General features: G+C 41.4%; 1 protein-coding gene across 3 annotated transcripts in view; it reads left to right on the forward strand.

Moving 5' to 3' along the window:
• Positions 1 to 507: 507 nt before the first annotated feature.
• GNA15 (G protein subunit alpha 15) overlaps positions 508 to 17280 on the forward strand; it is a 53649-nt gene continuing 36876 nt past the window's right edge. Inside the window, exons 1-3 of one of the 3 annotated variants that reach the window (XM_075206485.1) lie at positions 508 to 577; positions 836 to 1351; positions 8042 to 8226. In XM_075206485.1, the coding sequence (XP_075062586.1) occupies positions 1207 to 1351; positions 8042 to 8226 (330 nt within the window). In that variant the 5' untranslated portion in view covers positions 508 to 577; positions 836 to 1206. Of the gene's footprint in view, positions 578 to 616; positions 714 to 835; positions 1352 to 5712; positions 5886 to 8041; positions 8227 to 17280 lie in introns of those variants that run through there. The other 2 variants (XM_075206476.1, XM_075206494.1) reach the window with 2 other exon arrangements.

The raw sequence follows: 17280 nt of genomic DNA on the forward strand, positions 1-17280 counted from the left end.
ATGTAAAATAAATAATTAAAAGTCATGTATAACTAAATGTAGTATAAACAGTATTGTTTCAGGCTTTTTATATCACTTTTTTATACAAGTGAAGACTGTGTCGGAACTAAAACATTTATTCTGATGTTGTAAGAACTCATTATTGCTCAATATATTGGTCGATTGGGCTGTATTATTTTTAATTGTGTTTTAAAATAAATAAGATTAAGTTTATATTTGGAGCCACTTTCTTCAGTGGAGAATTCTGCCTTCTGTATAAGCATTGTTTTTTTTTTATTTGATTAAGATTATTCCATTATCAAATTTTCTTTTATTGAAATAGTTATTGACTGCTAAATTTGGGATACTTTAGCATTGAGTCAGGTGTGTGCTCTATGTGACGTGGTATATGACTTTATGTGAAACCTCCTTTAGTTGAATTTAACCATATGATGATTAGTATCACTTGTGTTGTAAAGGGTAACTCCAAATGTTCTTCCTCGTTGTCTTCCTATCTTCTTGCCATAATGCAACAGTGACAGAGGCAGCTATGTGCTCATAACCTGTTTTGCCAGCTTCTGATGAAGAGAAACACAAGGTACAGGTGCGGCTGACAAGTGTCAGCTCGAAAAACTTGTTTCTCTAACCAGTCTCCACTTGGGTCTGGCTACATTCTCAAAACACTTTGAGTATCTATTAAAGAGGAAAACTAATGGACAGAGAGCCAAGACTTTGTAAAGTGTTAAATAAATAGTCATCTAATTTTTTCTCAAAAGAACTTTAATATTTGTTTTTCCACTTTGTGGTCAACGTTGCATGGAATTTTCATTTTGTTTTTGTTTTTTTCATCCTTTAGGAAAAACATCAGCGCTGGATCAAATGTATGTAACACATAAACTGAGCATCTGTTCTGCGTGCCAGCTGCTTTTCTCAAAATGGGAATTGTAAACTCCATCAGTGTTACATTTGAAGATAGAAGATCTGTAATATTGGTTGTGGAAACCTAATTTGTAATATCTTGGATTTCATCTGATATAAGCCATAGAAGAGAGATTCATCACAGCTCAACAAACAAGCAAAAGGCGAATCTACAGTTTGACACAGTGTTTTGAAGTATTGTAACCTACCCTCATGGGTACAGAAATGGCCAGGAGATGAGTTTGATTATCAGAGTTGAAAGAGGCGTTTTGGGGTTGGCAAGTGTCTACAACTGGTATTATCTCTGATATGCCGTGGTGGTGTTGTTGGTGCTTCTGCCCTCCCTGTCTGTCTGAGGATGACAAAGTGGCACTGGCCATTAACAGAGAGATTAACAGAATGCTTAAATTCCACAAGAGATCGGATCAGAGGGAGCTGAAACTTCTGCTTCTGGGTAAGTGTTACTGATAATGCTCATTATTATTTTTCATGGCACCAACATATTTAACAGTAAGTATTAGGATGATAATGGCAGAAGGTTAGTTTGTGAGCTGCTCATAGATATTGATAAAGTAGAAAATAAGGAGAATATTTTGCAGAGGAAGAGCAGCATTAAGACAAAAAAGCATAGTCTTAAAAGTGTACAAAAGTTCCTTTACACTGTTGACACTAACTGTTAAGTGGATTGCTGATATTGGAATCACTTCTAGCTGAAATGTAAGGATAACATGTATTCAATACTGATTATCTCTAGAGACCTATAAACCACATCGGATAGTCTTATACTGAACAATAGTTACTAAAATACCTTCCAGAGACATTCTAAGCACATGACACTGACACTGTCTCAGTGGGTGGACCTTGGAGTACTATAATCCTCATCATGTCATGTTCCCTGAATACCATTTGCGAATATAATTTTTTTTTGCATTTTGCTTCTTTTCAATATATATCAACTGATAAAATCCGGCAAATAAGAATACATTATATAAATTGATGATGATGGTGATATAAATTGCTTCTAATAGGCAAAGGAGGAATTTTATTGTGCAGTTGGTCAAAACATAATAACAAGATCAGGTTCAGGGCCAACATTTTATCAGATACCAGGTTCTAATGTTAAGCTCAAGTGTCTTCACTGTCTCTACTCTCTAAGCAGGTTAAATTGTTTAATAGTTTCAGGATTGGTGCAGTAACGGTCCAATTATGCCCACAAATGTACTCGATGTCTCTGCATGACACTCACTAGTAGGGGCAGGCTGGACTGGGGTGCAGGGGGGCCACTATGGCCCAGTCCCATAGTGGGCTACATTTGGCTGGATCACTGGTCTCTTTTTTTCCTTTAAAATATTCCTAATAGGCTGCTGTGTCAAGTCTTGCCCCCCGGGCTAAAATTTGCCAGCCCTCCCCTGCTCAATAGTCTTACGCTCAGAATTTGACTAATGCCACTCTTGGCCACAGCTTTGTCATTGTGTCCACTATCCAAGTTTGGGTCAGCATAATTCCAGTTGATCACTAGGCAAGGTCAAGGCTATATTCATGGAATTGAACTTGGACTTGACTCAATCAACATGTCATACCTGAATAGACTCCCCAGAACCAGCACCATACCACACACAGGATTGGAGAGAGCTTTCTGAAATCCTTGGATCCCAGCACTTCCTCCTAATCCAACGCTGGGGTTCCCAACTCATGTAAACCATGGGGTGCAGTCAGCTCAACAGTGCTTAATCAAAGGGCATTACGTTCATGGGAGATCTTCTTGATCTCTCTTAACATATATTTAGGATATTCTTATTTCTTTGTTTTTTATTTTTTCATATTTCTGACATTTCTTCAAAATCATACATTTATTGCTCCATACATGACCTTTTGCAACTTTTATTAAGTAGCTTCCACTTTCTGTCATTCTTTTGTGTTTTGCAAAATAAGCCTTTATACATTCTAGATTAAGAGGTTTATATATTCAAATAGCAGTTTTATGTCATAGCAAAGTGCAATAAGAACAAAACAACTCTGTCTATGTGTAATAAAGGAGGCATTGGGGATGAATGTCCCTCTGTAAATGGCATGTATAAACCGATATATGAAAGTTGTCTGTAGATGGAAAACTCTTTTAAACGTTTCCTTGCACTTCTTTTGTCTAAATGTGAACATAGAAACCCAGAAACATGGAAGCGGCATTGAGGTATAGGGTGCTGTGAAAAATTCATATGGGGAAAGTAATTCATATAGAACAAGATCTGTGTATGGAGAGCAGAGGGCACCTGACAACAGATAGCCTCTTCTAACTGGTCCATAGAGCCATTGGCCACCCATTAGATTGGATGAATAGAACATAGTTATGAATTCAATTTCCTTATGTTGTAGACACATGAAAAAAAACCCCAAAAAAAGAACACATGTAGAATAGAACACATTAGTTTACATTTGTGGAAACTGCTTTACAAATTACTGCAGAAAAGGTGTTTCCCATAGTAGCTTTGTAGTACAGCATAGAAAATTAAAGCAAATGTCTGATTTGTTGCTATCGGCAACATCACCTTTTCTTGTAAGTTGTTGAACACTTTTTAGAAATGTTCCCCGAAGATTTATATAGCGCTAATCATATTTATCTGTTGACACTATGCAGTGCTTCCCTTTTGTTGTGTGCATACATGTTTTTCCATGTAATCACTTAAATGATGTCCAAATTAGTTCATAAAAAGGCATATCAAAAAATGGAAACATACTTTGATATCTTTCATAAATTGGAGAAATTGCATAAAAAAAGTAATTAGTCATAATAAGAGAGGCAAATTTACATCCAGCCCACAAGTCAGTAGAACTGTCCATAAGTACAGAATAACAACAAATCCCAAACATTATAATCGGCATAAAAAACCAAAGAAGCGGTACTGTGCAGGTGGGGTTGAGGGAAGCTGAAGATGAAATCACCTCAGAAATCAGAGTATGCCTTGAAGGCATAGGGATGAGCGTGGAACCTCATAGAGAATGTGTTACGGACTGCATCAGCTGCAAATGCTTCCGAGACTCAGAGGCCAAGAATGATATATCATTAGGAAAGCATGGCTCACAAACATTTCCTATATTAACAGCAGGGTTAAACCCAAGGAAAACCAAAAATGTGTTTAATCTTTTGTGTGCCTTGATGACCAGTGATGTCATACAGGTGCTGGGATGAATAGCTGCAGTTATAAGACCTGGTCAGTACCTGGATACTTTGCCGTATTATTGAGTCTACCTGATACAGCTATCCTGTTAACCTGCATCTCTGCTTATTGACCAGACTCAGTTCTGACCTCCGTTGCTAGCAGCATGCCATTCTGACCCTGCGACTTGTATTGACCACCACATGCTACTATACTTCTTGATCTGACAATTTGACTACTGCTAAATAACTTTTTTCTGACCGTCCCTTCTGTCTTGTACCATTTTTAACTTGAAATGGAGGAAATATATAGCCATTTGAGAGCACTGCTGCTATGCGATTATAATATAATGCTGTGATATCTCACAGAAAATTTCTAATGATGTCCATTTCAAAAAATGTATGTCTCTTAAAATGATAGGTGACCCTATTAAAGGTCTTCTCTGGGTTCCTGTTTGTAGTGCATATTAGGTCTTGTATAACAGTTTTCTTGTCTTATCTACCACTTGACATCTGTTAACCCCACTACATGAACTAATGATGATATGACATGGCCAATCCACTGTCTAATTTTTGAGATCTACATTTAAGAGGTATATAGGTCTGTAACTGGAGCACATTGTTGGGTCACAACCTTCTTTGCCTATTCTAACCTACCGTATTGAATAGGAACTAAAATGCCAGTTTATGTTTTGGCAGCTAGCTACAGCACTCAAAATCATCAGCTTTCTAAGAATGTGATACCTAATGTAGTTTATCTCTTGTCAAGATTATCAAGGCGACAGCTTATCACCTAGCAATTTAGGTATGAACCCACATAAGGCATCCAGAACTACCAGTCCGGCACCAAACATTAGATCCTTTGCTTGCCTTTGACAGTTTTGAGTACTTACCTGTGATTTTGCTAGGCCCCAACCCACGGCATAGCAACAGAGGACGACAGAGGACGACACATAGCGCATAACTTCAATCTAAGTTTCAAAACTTACAAGTTGCCAGTGGAATAGACATATAAATCCTGTTGTGTCCTTCTTGGTGTTATGATGATATTAAGCATTCGGGATCAATGCATGGCCTGTATAAAAACAAGAAAGAAAATTTCCACAGTCATGACTAGAAAAAAAACCTGTTTCTGGGTTTTTACCTTGTTTTTATCTTGTGGGATTTCCCTTTGTGCGTCACCAGGAGATGAAATTCTAATTTTCAGTTGTATTGTAGTCTTAACCAGATTCATAAGATCTGATGCCAGACAGCTGCTCTCTGTACTTGTGGGCTCCTCTGGCTCTCTCCTCTGAGTCAAGAGTTGGAGAAATATGCATGGAGTGTACAGACTGACCAGATTTTTTATTTTATTTCATAGAGAAGCTCAAAGAGACTAGATGTGAAGTCTTCTTGTGAAGTTACGACATCAGCATTGAGAATTGAAACTGGTTAGCTAGAAATAAAACTTAGATGAAATGATACATATTTGAGCATGACTGTAACCTGAATGGCTAGGTATTGATGTATGTGGGTGTATGGATGTTCTCAGACAGTGGAAACACATGAAACTTTCCCTACTAGTCTGTGTCAATACTTTGATCAAAGACAAACTGAAAATCTCAAGTGGTAACTCTGGTGACAAACAGCTCCTACACATAACAATATGGTTGTCCTTTTGACAGGGTATTGGGAAAGGGGTGTCCCTATGTGCCATGTTCCAGACATAGGTCCTCACAATGCAAGAAAAACAAGTGTATGTGAGTGTTCTCTAAGTGTTTCACAACTCAACCCCTGGTGGTCAAATCCTGGTGGACCTTGCAAGGATCTACAACCTGAAGAGTGAAACTGAGATGGGGTGAGGCACTGTGTCGAGATTAAAACCCATATGAGCTGACACAAGTCTAATTGTGAGGTTAACATACTTCCAGGTGCAGGGTAGCACTTTGAGGGGCCGGACCTACATATACATTACTCAAATATGCTTTTAGAGGTTTTTGTGTAGGTAGTGGTAGAGTAAAATGTGGGTTTAGTAAAGTGTATAGGGGTATTATTGTTGACAGCAGAATGTCAGGGTTAGTGATGCATATAATGTTGAACTACTTTAACCAGCGTTGGAAGTACTGTAAACTGTGAATTTTTTAGTGTGTATAAGGATATTAATATGTATAAATTGTGATAATTGTTTTGTGAAAGTGTATTACTGTAGGCAATAGATGGCTTAATATATGCTGTGGGGATTACAGCATAACTCTCAACATTTGAGTAGGCGGCATCGGGATGAAGTCATGGCCATGGCCCGATGGGGCATGGCAACACCTCAGGTCATGTCTAGCGCTTTGAAGCACTAAACTTCCCTGGTCTCTTCTCCCTCCAAACCGCTCCATCACAGTGCACACCAGACTGCATGGCACCCGTTCATCGCTGCTCTGCCATGTTGAGCAGCAGGGAACAGAATACCTTCCAACTTTCCCACCGATTGAGACAAACTGTCCTGATCAGGATGCCATATCAGAGCCCTCAAATAGGGATTGTCCCGCCTAAATCGAGATATGATTTTGTGTAGGAGTGTTAGTATGGGTACACAGCAATAATTGAAGTGAAAATTTGGAAGTGGCGTATGGAAACTTACATGTGACAGTAAGGAAAATGTATGCAAATGGAATTTGATAGTTTTACAATCAAACCAGTAAGAGAAGTGATGATATGTCATACCATTGTATGCCAAAAGTAAATTGAGAAGTAAAAGAGCACAGGTAATACACTTACAGCATTACAATAAATCTACACTTTCCATGGAAAATATATTAAATCCACAATTTTTGTTCAAAACATACGTTTAAAAACAATGTTGTCATTAGAAGCCTGCGATTCACAAAGACATGTACTATAAACATGCTTTGCACTTTATATTAAGATCTTAGCAGCACAAAATTAAAACGTACAGTGTCTAATATTCAATTTTAACATTCATATTGCAAATACAGATTTGCTATTCTTCATATATAATTATACAAAGAAAGATATCCCATTTTTATGCATACTAGCAAATTTTTAAAAGAGTAAACTGAGTGTATTCATTTGGTCAACCTTTTCAATATATTTTACAATTGAGAATTAATTATCTTTGTATTTGAAATGAAATAGTGCATGACTTTGTGCTTCAAAGGCTTACAATGAGAGCGTTGTTTCTAGATGTATGTTTTGAATAAAAATTGTGGATTCTATATGTTTTCCACGTAAAGTATAAATTTATTGTGACGCTAGTAAATGTGTTCTTTGCAATTTTTTTCTTCTCAATTTGCTTTTGGACCTATTTGGGAGTACACAGGCTTCCTTACAGTAGCAGGAAGTTACCAGAATTTATTAATGGACCTTATTTCCTTGCTCCACTGGGATTGTGATCTGTTTTTCACCATTGTCTACAGCCCACTTCGTTCACTGGTACACAGTGTAATGTATGGGTGTTCAGTGCTTTGTATAGAGGGTGGAGAATATATGGAAATATGTAGGGATCTAGGAATGTGTGCGGATTTATTGTTGTATTGAACTTTGTTATTATTGTGAGTTAAAGGTGTAGTATAATGTGGGAAACAGTCTTACTGCATATTGTAAATTACTTGGAGTATGAATTGTGCTTTATTAAGTATTACCCTTTGTTGCTTGTTCTAATAAAAATGTTAGCTCAAGTGTTCAGCAGGAAATATTTAAACAATGTCAGTGGATGAGCAGGCATAGAAAAGATGTACAATGAATTCCCATTGCATGAGAACAGCCCAGAGACAATATTAGATTTAATCCACTACTGGTCAAAGTAGTTTCTTGTACCTTTGGAAATGTGAAGTGCCTTTTCGGTAGCCCTTGATCCTCTGTAATTGTTCCTTTGCAGTGTTTATTTTTAAGGAATCATTTTTTTGTGGGTCTCATTTATAATGTACAGTCCAAATATGGAAATAAATATAAACAATGCATGTGCAGGGATTTACAGTAATTACATTGTGGTCATTCTAATAGGAACAGGAGAGAGTGGAAAGAGCACATTTATTAAGCAGATGCGTATCATCCATGGATCTGGTTTCTCAGAGCAAGATCGCAAAATGTACGCCCGGCTTATACACCAAAACATTGTCACCTGTGTTCAGTCACTGGTGGAAGCTATGGAGACCATTCGGATACCTTATATCTGGGAGGAAAACAAGGTAACGTTATGTTTCAGTAGTTGCAAATCTCCACTGATATTTCAGTAAATTATATCTATAGAAACATTGCTTTCAACTTCTGACATCAGAATGTGACAGTTATAAAGTATAGATACTTCACATACGTTTTCCTGATGTATAGTTTCCCAGCTCTTTGGTCATGGTAGCAGCAGCTCATAGGTCAGAGGATGCAATCTGTACTATTTCATAAAGATGACCAACGGGGATAAGAGGTGGTGGTCAGTGTCTCTCTGTGTGCCATTGTCATTCTTTGTGTCAATAATTGTAATTGTATTTGTGGGTCTTTGTGTCAGATTTTGTGAGTCAATATATACATGTCATTGTCAAATAAAGTCTATGGGATAGTTATTGTGAGTATGTGTAAATGTGAGTCTGTTTGTCAGTGTGGATCTGTGTGCTAACAAACAGAATTATTTATATTAAAAAATGTGTATTATAAGGCATAATGCATTGCCTACTATCAATTATATTAGAAGTCACTTCAGAGTTTGTGATCTGTATGAATTTCACAATTCAGAACTCCTCAGTAGCTTCCTATAATTTAAACAGGGTATATATTATCCCATATACTGTATATCCAAAAGGAACCAGTACTTACATGACTAATAAATAAATATTTTTTCTTAAAAAAGCAAGCTATTTTTTCACAATATTGATTTAGGCTCAGTATTTCATGATAACTATAACCACTGTTGTCTATATTTCAAATATATGATGATTGAATGAGTTAAACTTCCCTTAAAGGCTCAGTTGACCAGATTATTGTTTAATTTGGCTAAGTCCTATCTGATTTGGTCATTTAGCCCTTCAGGCTGAGCAGTGAGCTCACCTATTACTTAATGGTATCTTGTTGGTGCAGTCGAAAGATGACCTCAAATACACAGGCCTATAGGGGCTATAGGTGGTCATCACTGACCAAATTTTCATCTAGTTTGATATTGATCTTCTCAATTTCAGTCATCAGGTAGTGCAACTGCTTTTGATATATACTTGCAAAGATTTTAGGAATTAGCCTTATTGTGTCACTAAATGACACATGTTGAAAGCAAAAGTTGTACATTTTTACCTCTATGCTCTGTTCCAAACTTCCCACTTGTTCTTTCCAGAGTTACTTTCTATGCACATCTAATTGACACCCTCTTGTTCTATGTAGTGTCCCTGAAGGTGGGTAAAAATTTACACATTCAGTCCCACATATACACACCGTGTATAGTCCTCACAAATGCTGTGTTACAGGCACATTACATAAATTTTTTATTAGTGACTTTTACAATGTCTACTGCTATATTTTGAGTAATCAAACTGTTGGTCACATGATTTCTGGAAACAGCAATTGTAACAGCGACATCAGCAGGTTAAAAGAAGACACTAAACTACATTAAAAAAAACCATATCCTCACATCCTTTATTTATGCAGGCAAACAATAATGAGCAAGTTGATTTATACGGTGGACCTGCATTAAATCAAGTAACAATGGATTTATATACAGACACATAGACAGTAGATGCAAGAATACAGTAGCACAAATAGACCTGCACAAGACAAGACCAATAAAAATACCGTTGATAGGCTATGCATAAAAATGGGATAGCAAGTCATTAAAAATGTATAGTTAATGCAACAACATACATAGTTCAGTATTCCAGTAAAGTAAAGGCATTGTAGTCTAACAAGGAGCTTAGTTAAAGTGGATGCTACAAAGATGTTATGCTGTAAATATAAAGGGAATAGGTGAGAGAGGGAGTGTGAGATTTAGGGCAATAAATAAGAAGGTGACTCAGAGACTAGTTATGCACTGATGCAAGGAAGATGGGAAATACTTGGAGGTTTTGGAAGGGGAGTGGAATAATTTAGGCTCATTGAGAGCAATTTAAAGCTTCTGTACTGTATTTTATGTATAAACTCATAACCACACACTAATGCAAATATGTTTTATACAGGTTACTGAGATCCAAAGAGACACCTAATATCCATAATACTTTACATGGGTTACAATATTCCTTATACTATTCAAGATTTATCAGTGAAAGCAGTGAAAGCTGAAGTTTTAAACAATCACATCAGAACTCATTGTTTGTACAAATTGAATTTCCAGGGATATGTGCATTGTACCTGCAAGTGTGACCTATAAAATATACCTGACAATGGGGTCTGTGCAATATGTCTGCTGGTGGTGCCTGTGCAATGTTTATGCCAATGGGGTCTATACAATGTGTCTTCTAGAGGGTTCTATGCAATGTTCTTGCCAAAAGGTTTTAAGCAATATGCCTGTTAGTGTGCTCTGAGCCATGTGGAAACAAAGATGGTGAAGATTTTTTTATAAACACTCTTTATTGGTAACATCGCAAAGATAACATAGTGAGCATACAAAGAGAGTGCAAAAATGGTAATATGCAATCAGACAAACGGGCAAGCAATGCAGTATAAGACGTTATACAGAGTCCACACTAGTCGTGCCCTGAGAACGCACATACACAAGATGGTAACAATTTTCTAGAGATCATCTGAAGTGATGCATATTTTATTGGGTATCAGGAAAAGGAAGGGTAGAAAAGAGGAAGAATGAGAGAAAAAGATCACGTGAGAGGTAAAGAGCAGTGAGTGGGTAGTGTAGCAGTGGCCTGTGTTCACCTAGGACAGAGGCTCATCTAGAAATGGTGCAGTGGTTGATTGCGATGAGAGGTCCACGGGGCTCAGACCTTATGGAAGTTGATGGAGGAGCCCATCAGGATGCTAATGATGTGATCCATCTGGCAAATGTGCCACACCCGGCTGCAGACGAATTTAGCATCGGGGGAGTGGGGTTCTTCCAAGAAGCAGCATTCTGGTAGGTTGCCACACTCATAATGTCTCAGAGTAATCTATGGGTGTGAAAGGGGAGGTCCAGGACATGTAGAGGGAGGAGTATATGCTTGGGTTAAGAGGGAACAGGAGCACCAAGAATGGGTCAGCCCCGCCATATATGCTGGAACATTCCAGCATGGCCACAGTTCGTCCATCCGTCACTCACCTGTGGATAGATGTTATGCAGCCTAGCGGTGACAAAGTACCACCTATGGGGCAGTTTACACGCATTTTCTTTAATGCATCACAGGCGTTAGGACAAGGGTAGCCAAAGCATTGAGAATATCAGGGAGCATCCTAGCAAGCCTGATACTGGTCATCAGCATAGCGTGCTATCTTATGTTTATCCAAAGGCAGGGCTATGCCGGAGATATCTGGGGTGAGGTGAATCTTAGAGACTAGTGGTTTTATGCTGAGGGTGAAGAGGAGAGGGGGACAGCGGACACCCTTGTCAAGTTCCATTGCATATGTGAAAAGGGAGGGAAGAGCATCCGTTCACGTAGACAGAGGTGATAGGGTTGCAGTACAGAGTGGAGACCCTAAAGAGAACCCAGTCCTGAAAACTATAGGAAGCTAGAGTTCTTATCATGAAGGGCCATCCAGTGTAGTCAATGGCCTTCTCAGCAGCAAGAGGTAGAAGAAGTGACGACAACCTGCGCTCATTAATATGGTGGATCAAATAAATGGTCCATCTGGTGTTGTCTGTGTTAGGAACCCCAACAGCCAGCAACACAAAACCCGGAGTCTACTCAGAAGTCTGGTTTTCGCTGGAGCCCCTAGTGGTGGGGACAGACTTGGCCGAGAGCTGAGGGGCGTGAGTTGTGCACTGAGGAGAACCCAGCGATAGCGTAAAGGAGTAAAAACAGATAAATCCAGGCAAGGGTCGAGGCCGGCAGCAGACAGATTTCCAGAAAACAAAACCGAGGTCAGAGGTCAGAGGCAAATCAGCAACGTCAGGGTACAGGCAATTAGTCGAGGGGCACAGGCAGGCAAACGTAGTCAATATTCAGGCAAGGGTTGGCAACGGTAACAGAATTCAGGATAACAGGAACAGAGAGAGGGAGCAGGTCTACAGCACTGTAACAGGAACTATAACCGGCAGGGAGGGCTTGTCTCTTCCTGCCTTATAAACAGATGACCCCCAATCAGAAACAGTCCTGCACAGCAGGTACCATCAAGCCCAGCTGGGCTATAATCATGAATGATGTGCATACGCGCCTGGCTGCCCTAGATGCCAGGACGCGGCGCTGAAGGCAAGGAGTGTCCCGACCGTTGCCTAGGCAACGGCCGGGACCAGGAGGAAATGACGTCCCGGTTGTCATGACGACGGCCGGGACACCGAGCTGAAACCGAAAGCGAGTCGCGGCGGTGGCCAGAGCCACCGCGGCTCGTAACAGAACCCCTACCTTGAGGAGGGGTCAAGGAACCCCGACAGGTTTTCCGGGAAACTTTTTAAAGAAATCAGCAAGTAATTCATCCGAATGAAGATTTCTTTGTGGTACCCAAGACCTTTCCTCCGGGCCGTATCCTTTCCAATGAACCAAGTAGTGGAACTGACCTTGGACCTTTTTTGAATCAAGGATCTTCTCGACTATGAATTCTTGATGTCCGTCTACCAAAACTGTCTGAGGTCTAGAAGGCCGCCGAGGTATGAATTGTCTGGAAGACCGGGCAGGTTTCAACAAAGAGCAGTGAAAAGTACTGGGAATTTTTAAAGATTCCGGAAGCTTCAGTTTAAAGGCCACTGGGTTGACTTGCTTTAGTATGGTAAATGGACCAATAAATTTAGGTCCTAATTTCTTACACGGCTGACGTCTTATATTGCGAGTGGAGAGCCACACAGAGTCTCCAACCTTAAATGAACAAGAGGAACGATGTAAATCAGCAAAGACTTTGGACCTAAAGGAAGCTTGAAGTAAAGACCGATGCACAGACGTCCATATCTTACTAAGGCGGGTGGCCGTGGCTCTGGTTTCAGGTGGTCTATCAGTGGATAGAGAGGATAAGGAGTTGACTCTGGGATGAAACCCCAGGTTACAATAAAAAGGAGAGTACCTGGAAGATGTGTGGCATGCGTTGTTGTACGCAAATTCGGCCCAGGGAAGGAGGTCAGCCCAATTGTCATAGTGTTTGGAAATATACAGTCGAAGGTATTGCTCCAAGGATTGATTCACCCTTTCGGTCTGTCCATTCGACTGCGGGTGGTAGGCAGATGACAAAATGAGGCTGATGCTTTCCAGAAGACTGTGATGAATTGTAAACCCCGGTCCGACACGATATCTTCCGGTAGTCCATGGTAACGGAATATATATTTGACGAACAAGGTGGCCAAAGAACCGGCAGAAGGTAACTTGGTTAAAGGAATAAAATGGGCTATTTTGCTGAACCGGTCCACGGTTACCCAGATGGTGTTACACCCAGAGGATAGAGGTAAGTCAACGATGAAGTCCATGGACACATGGGTCCAAGGTGTGACCGAAACAGGTAACGGCAGTAATGGCCTGGAAGGGGAACTCCGGGAAACTTTGTTCTTGGAGCACAGGTCACAGGATAATATATACTCTTTTACATCTTTAGACAATGATGGCCACTAGACAGTATGAGAAACAATTTCAATGGTCTTGGCAATACTGGGATGTCCAGAAGCCTTGTTGTCATGACACTGGGAGAGGACTGACTTTCTGAGGTGTACAGGCACGAAAAGTTTGCCCACTGGTGTTTCAGAAGGTGCTTGTGGTTGACATTGCCGAAGGGTTTTACCCAGTTCCTGCGTGAAGGCAATCAAAATAGAAGAAGCAGGAATAATGGAACAGAAACTGGACTTTGAAAAGAGATAAAGTTACGGGACAGGGCATCCGCTCTTAGGTTCTTTGAACCAGGCCGAAAAGTAATAATAAACTGGAAACGGGAGAAGAAGAGAGACCACCGTGCTTGCCTGGAGTTCAATCTTTTGGCGGACTCAATGTAGGATAAGTTTTTGTGGTCCGTATAGATTGTGATAGTATGTTTTGCTACTTCAAGCCAGTAGCGCCATTCTTCCAATGCCCATTTGACGGCCAGTAACTCACGATTGCCCACGTTGTAATGTTCTTGTCACAGACGTGACCTTAGTACCTGCAAGTATTGGCACTACTACACCAGGAGGCGCGGAGTCTAACACGCCGCTGGTGTTCACCAGGGACCCCCGCAAGGAAGTTTGGACTTAGCGGCAACGACGTGCAGGTCGTGGCCCTCCCAGGTAGCTACTTGCGAGATATAGAGAAACACGTAGTCAAACAGGCAGAGTCAGGAACCAACCGGGCAGATGAGGTACCGAATCAGGAGACAGAGAATGGTCAGCAGGCCGAGGTCAAACCAGAATATCAGGATGGGACAAAAGGAGAATCCGAAGGCGAGGTCAGGAAGCCGGGTCAAAACACAGGAAACGATATGTAACTATACAGGAACGCTGGAGACTAGGTAAACCAGTTGCTCTGGCACCCTAATGGTGTCAGAGCAGACTTTAAATAGGAAGTGAAGCTTCCTCATTGGTGGGCAGGTGATCGGCGGTCAGCTGTTCTGACCGCCGACAGGAACTGAAAGACGCGTCCCGTTGCTATGGTGACGGGCGCGCCTGCGCACCACGTCACCGGAAGAGGCGTCCCCGTTGCTTGGCAACGGGGCGCTCTGGAGACAGACGTCCGTCCCTGCTCGAGGAGGAGGCGCAGGGACGGCGTCTGACAGTTCTTCAGCGGAAGAGAATTTTCGAGACAGATAAGCACAGGGATGGAGGAGGTGGTCTTTAGAATCTTTCTGAGACAACACGGCTCCAACTCCAACATCCGAAGCATCATCTTCAACAATGAATGGGAGGTCTGGATTATGATGTCTTAGAAATGGGGCAGACATGAAAGCACGTTTCAAGGCTTCGAAGGCGGAAACTGCAGTAGGCGACCAGACCTTAGGATCAGCACCCTTGCGGGTCACAGCTGTGATGGGGGCGATGAGGATAGAAAATGAACTGATACATTTCCTATAATAATTGGCGAATCCCAGGAACCTTTGGATGGCCTTCAAATTAGAGGGTTGTTCCCAATCAAGAATAGCCTGTTCTTTTGTGGGATCTATAGCAAAGCCTTCAGGAGAAATGACATACCCCAGAAAAGTGACCCTGGAGACTTCGAAGTCACACTTTTCTAGTTTAGCATACAGATGATGATGACGGAGCTTCAGAAGTACTTGTCGAACATGTCCCCGGTGTTGTTCTAATGAGCGGGAATAAATCAGGATGTCATCCAAATAGACCACTATGAAGGAACCCAAGAATTCACGAAGGACATCGTTGATCAAGTCTTGGAAAACAGCTGGAGCATTGCTGAGGCCGAAGGGCATAATGAGGTATTCATAATGGCCCGTTTGAGTATTAAAGGCGGTCTTCCACTCGTCGCCACTTCGGATACGTATTAAATTGTAGGCCCCTTGTAGGTCAATTTTGGAATAAATTTTATCTCCCTTTAGTTGATCGAAGATGGCTGAGATAAGTGGCCAAGGATAAGTATTTTTAATGGTTATTTTATTTAACCCTCTGTAAGCAATACAAGGCCTAAGCCCACCATCTTTTTTAGCCACAAAGAAGAAGCCTGCTCCGGCGGGAGACTTGGAAGGCCATATGAAGCCTTTTTGCAGGTTCTCCTTTACATATGATTCTATGGCTTGGGTCTCTGGAATAGATAAAGCATATAATCTTCCCTTGGGCAACCTAGAACCAGGGACAAGTACAATAGCACAATCATACTCCCGGTGTGGAGGAAGAACATCTGCTTCTTTCTTAGAGAAAACGTCAGAAAATTCACGGTAATGAAAAGGCAACCGTTCAGGGCAGATCTGAGTAATTCTGAGTGGTAAAGACAAGCATGAGGAAGAACATTGAGGACCCCACTTGATGATTTCACCCTTGGTCCAGTCGATACAAGGATTGTAAAGAACAAGCCAGGGATGGTCCAGAATTAAAGGAACCAAAGGACAATTAATTAGATACAGAGAGATGGTCTCGGAGTGAAGGGCACCCAACTTTAACTGCAGAGGAGGTGAACGATGATGTATTTCACCCTTATCTAGGCGATTTCCATCCAATCCAAAAACAGTGATAATGGATTCCAGAGGAACGGCTGCGAAACCCTAAGACCGGGGCGAGGGCCAAGTCCAAAAAGTTTCCGGCAGCTCCACTGTCTAGAAAGGCTGGAACGGAAATATCTTGTACGTTAAAGGTAAGCTGAGCAGGTACAAGCAAATAATTTTTTGGAGAGATGACTTGTAGGCCTAAGTGGACACTCTCCATGTTCACTTGGCCTGGTCTTTTCCCGGTTTAACGGGGCAGGAACGGAGCAGATGGCCCTTATCTCCACAGTACAAGCAGAGACCCAAAGTACGCCTCCGGGTCCGTTCCTCAGATGATAGTCGATATGCTCCCAGTTGCATAGGTTCGACTTGGTCAATAGGAGCAGTTTGCGGAAGCATAGGAGAAAAGGAGGAAGAACTTTCCTTTTCAGCCTTCCTTTCTCTGTATCTCCTGTCAATTCGGATAGCTAACTGCATAAGTTCTTCGAGTGATCCCGCAGTAGGGTACTGGACCAGGGAATCCTTTATTTGCTCAGAGAGGCCTAGACGGAATTGACAACGAAGAGCTGGGTCATTCCATGCACAGTCTGAGGACCAACGTCTGAAATTGGAACAATATTCCTCAGCGGAATGTTGCCCTTGTGATAAAGATCGAAGCTGTGCTTCGGCAGAAGCCACTCGGTCTGGGTCATCATAAATCAATCCAAGTGCTTCAAAGAAGGCGTCCACAGACTGCAACTGAGGACTGTTGGAATCTAGGCTGAATGCCCAGGATTGCGGATCTCCTTGTAGGAGAGAGATAATTATCCCCACTCTCTGCTGTGGAGATCCAGACGAGAGTGGTCTCAATCTGAAGTAGAGCTTGCAGCTGTCACGGAAGTTACGGAAGAGCCTGCGATCTCCCGAAAAGCTGTCTGGTAAATGCATCTTGGGTTCCACCACAGTGGACTGAGCAGCTTGTGAGGCTCTGGATGCTTGTTTTTGGGCAGCCTGCAGCTCGGACAGCTCCTGGACCATCTGGGACAAGGTCTGGATTTGTCCTGCCAGCACTTGCGCCGGACTTGGTTCCATAGGACCGAATGCGATACAAT

This window comes from Mixophyes fleayi, chromosome 1 (genome assembly GCF_038048845.1).
Source record: "Mixophyes fleayi isolate aMixFle1 chromosome 1, aMixFle1.hap1, whole genome shotgun sequence".
In the NCBI taxonomy this organism is placed as follows: Eukaryota; Metazoa; Chordata; class Amphibia; order Anura; family Limnodynastidae; genus Mixophyes; species Mixophyes fleayi.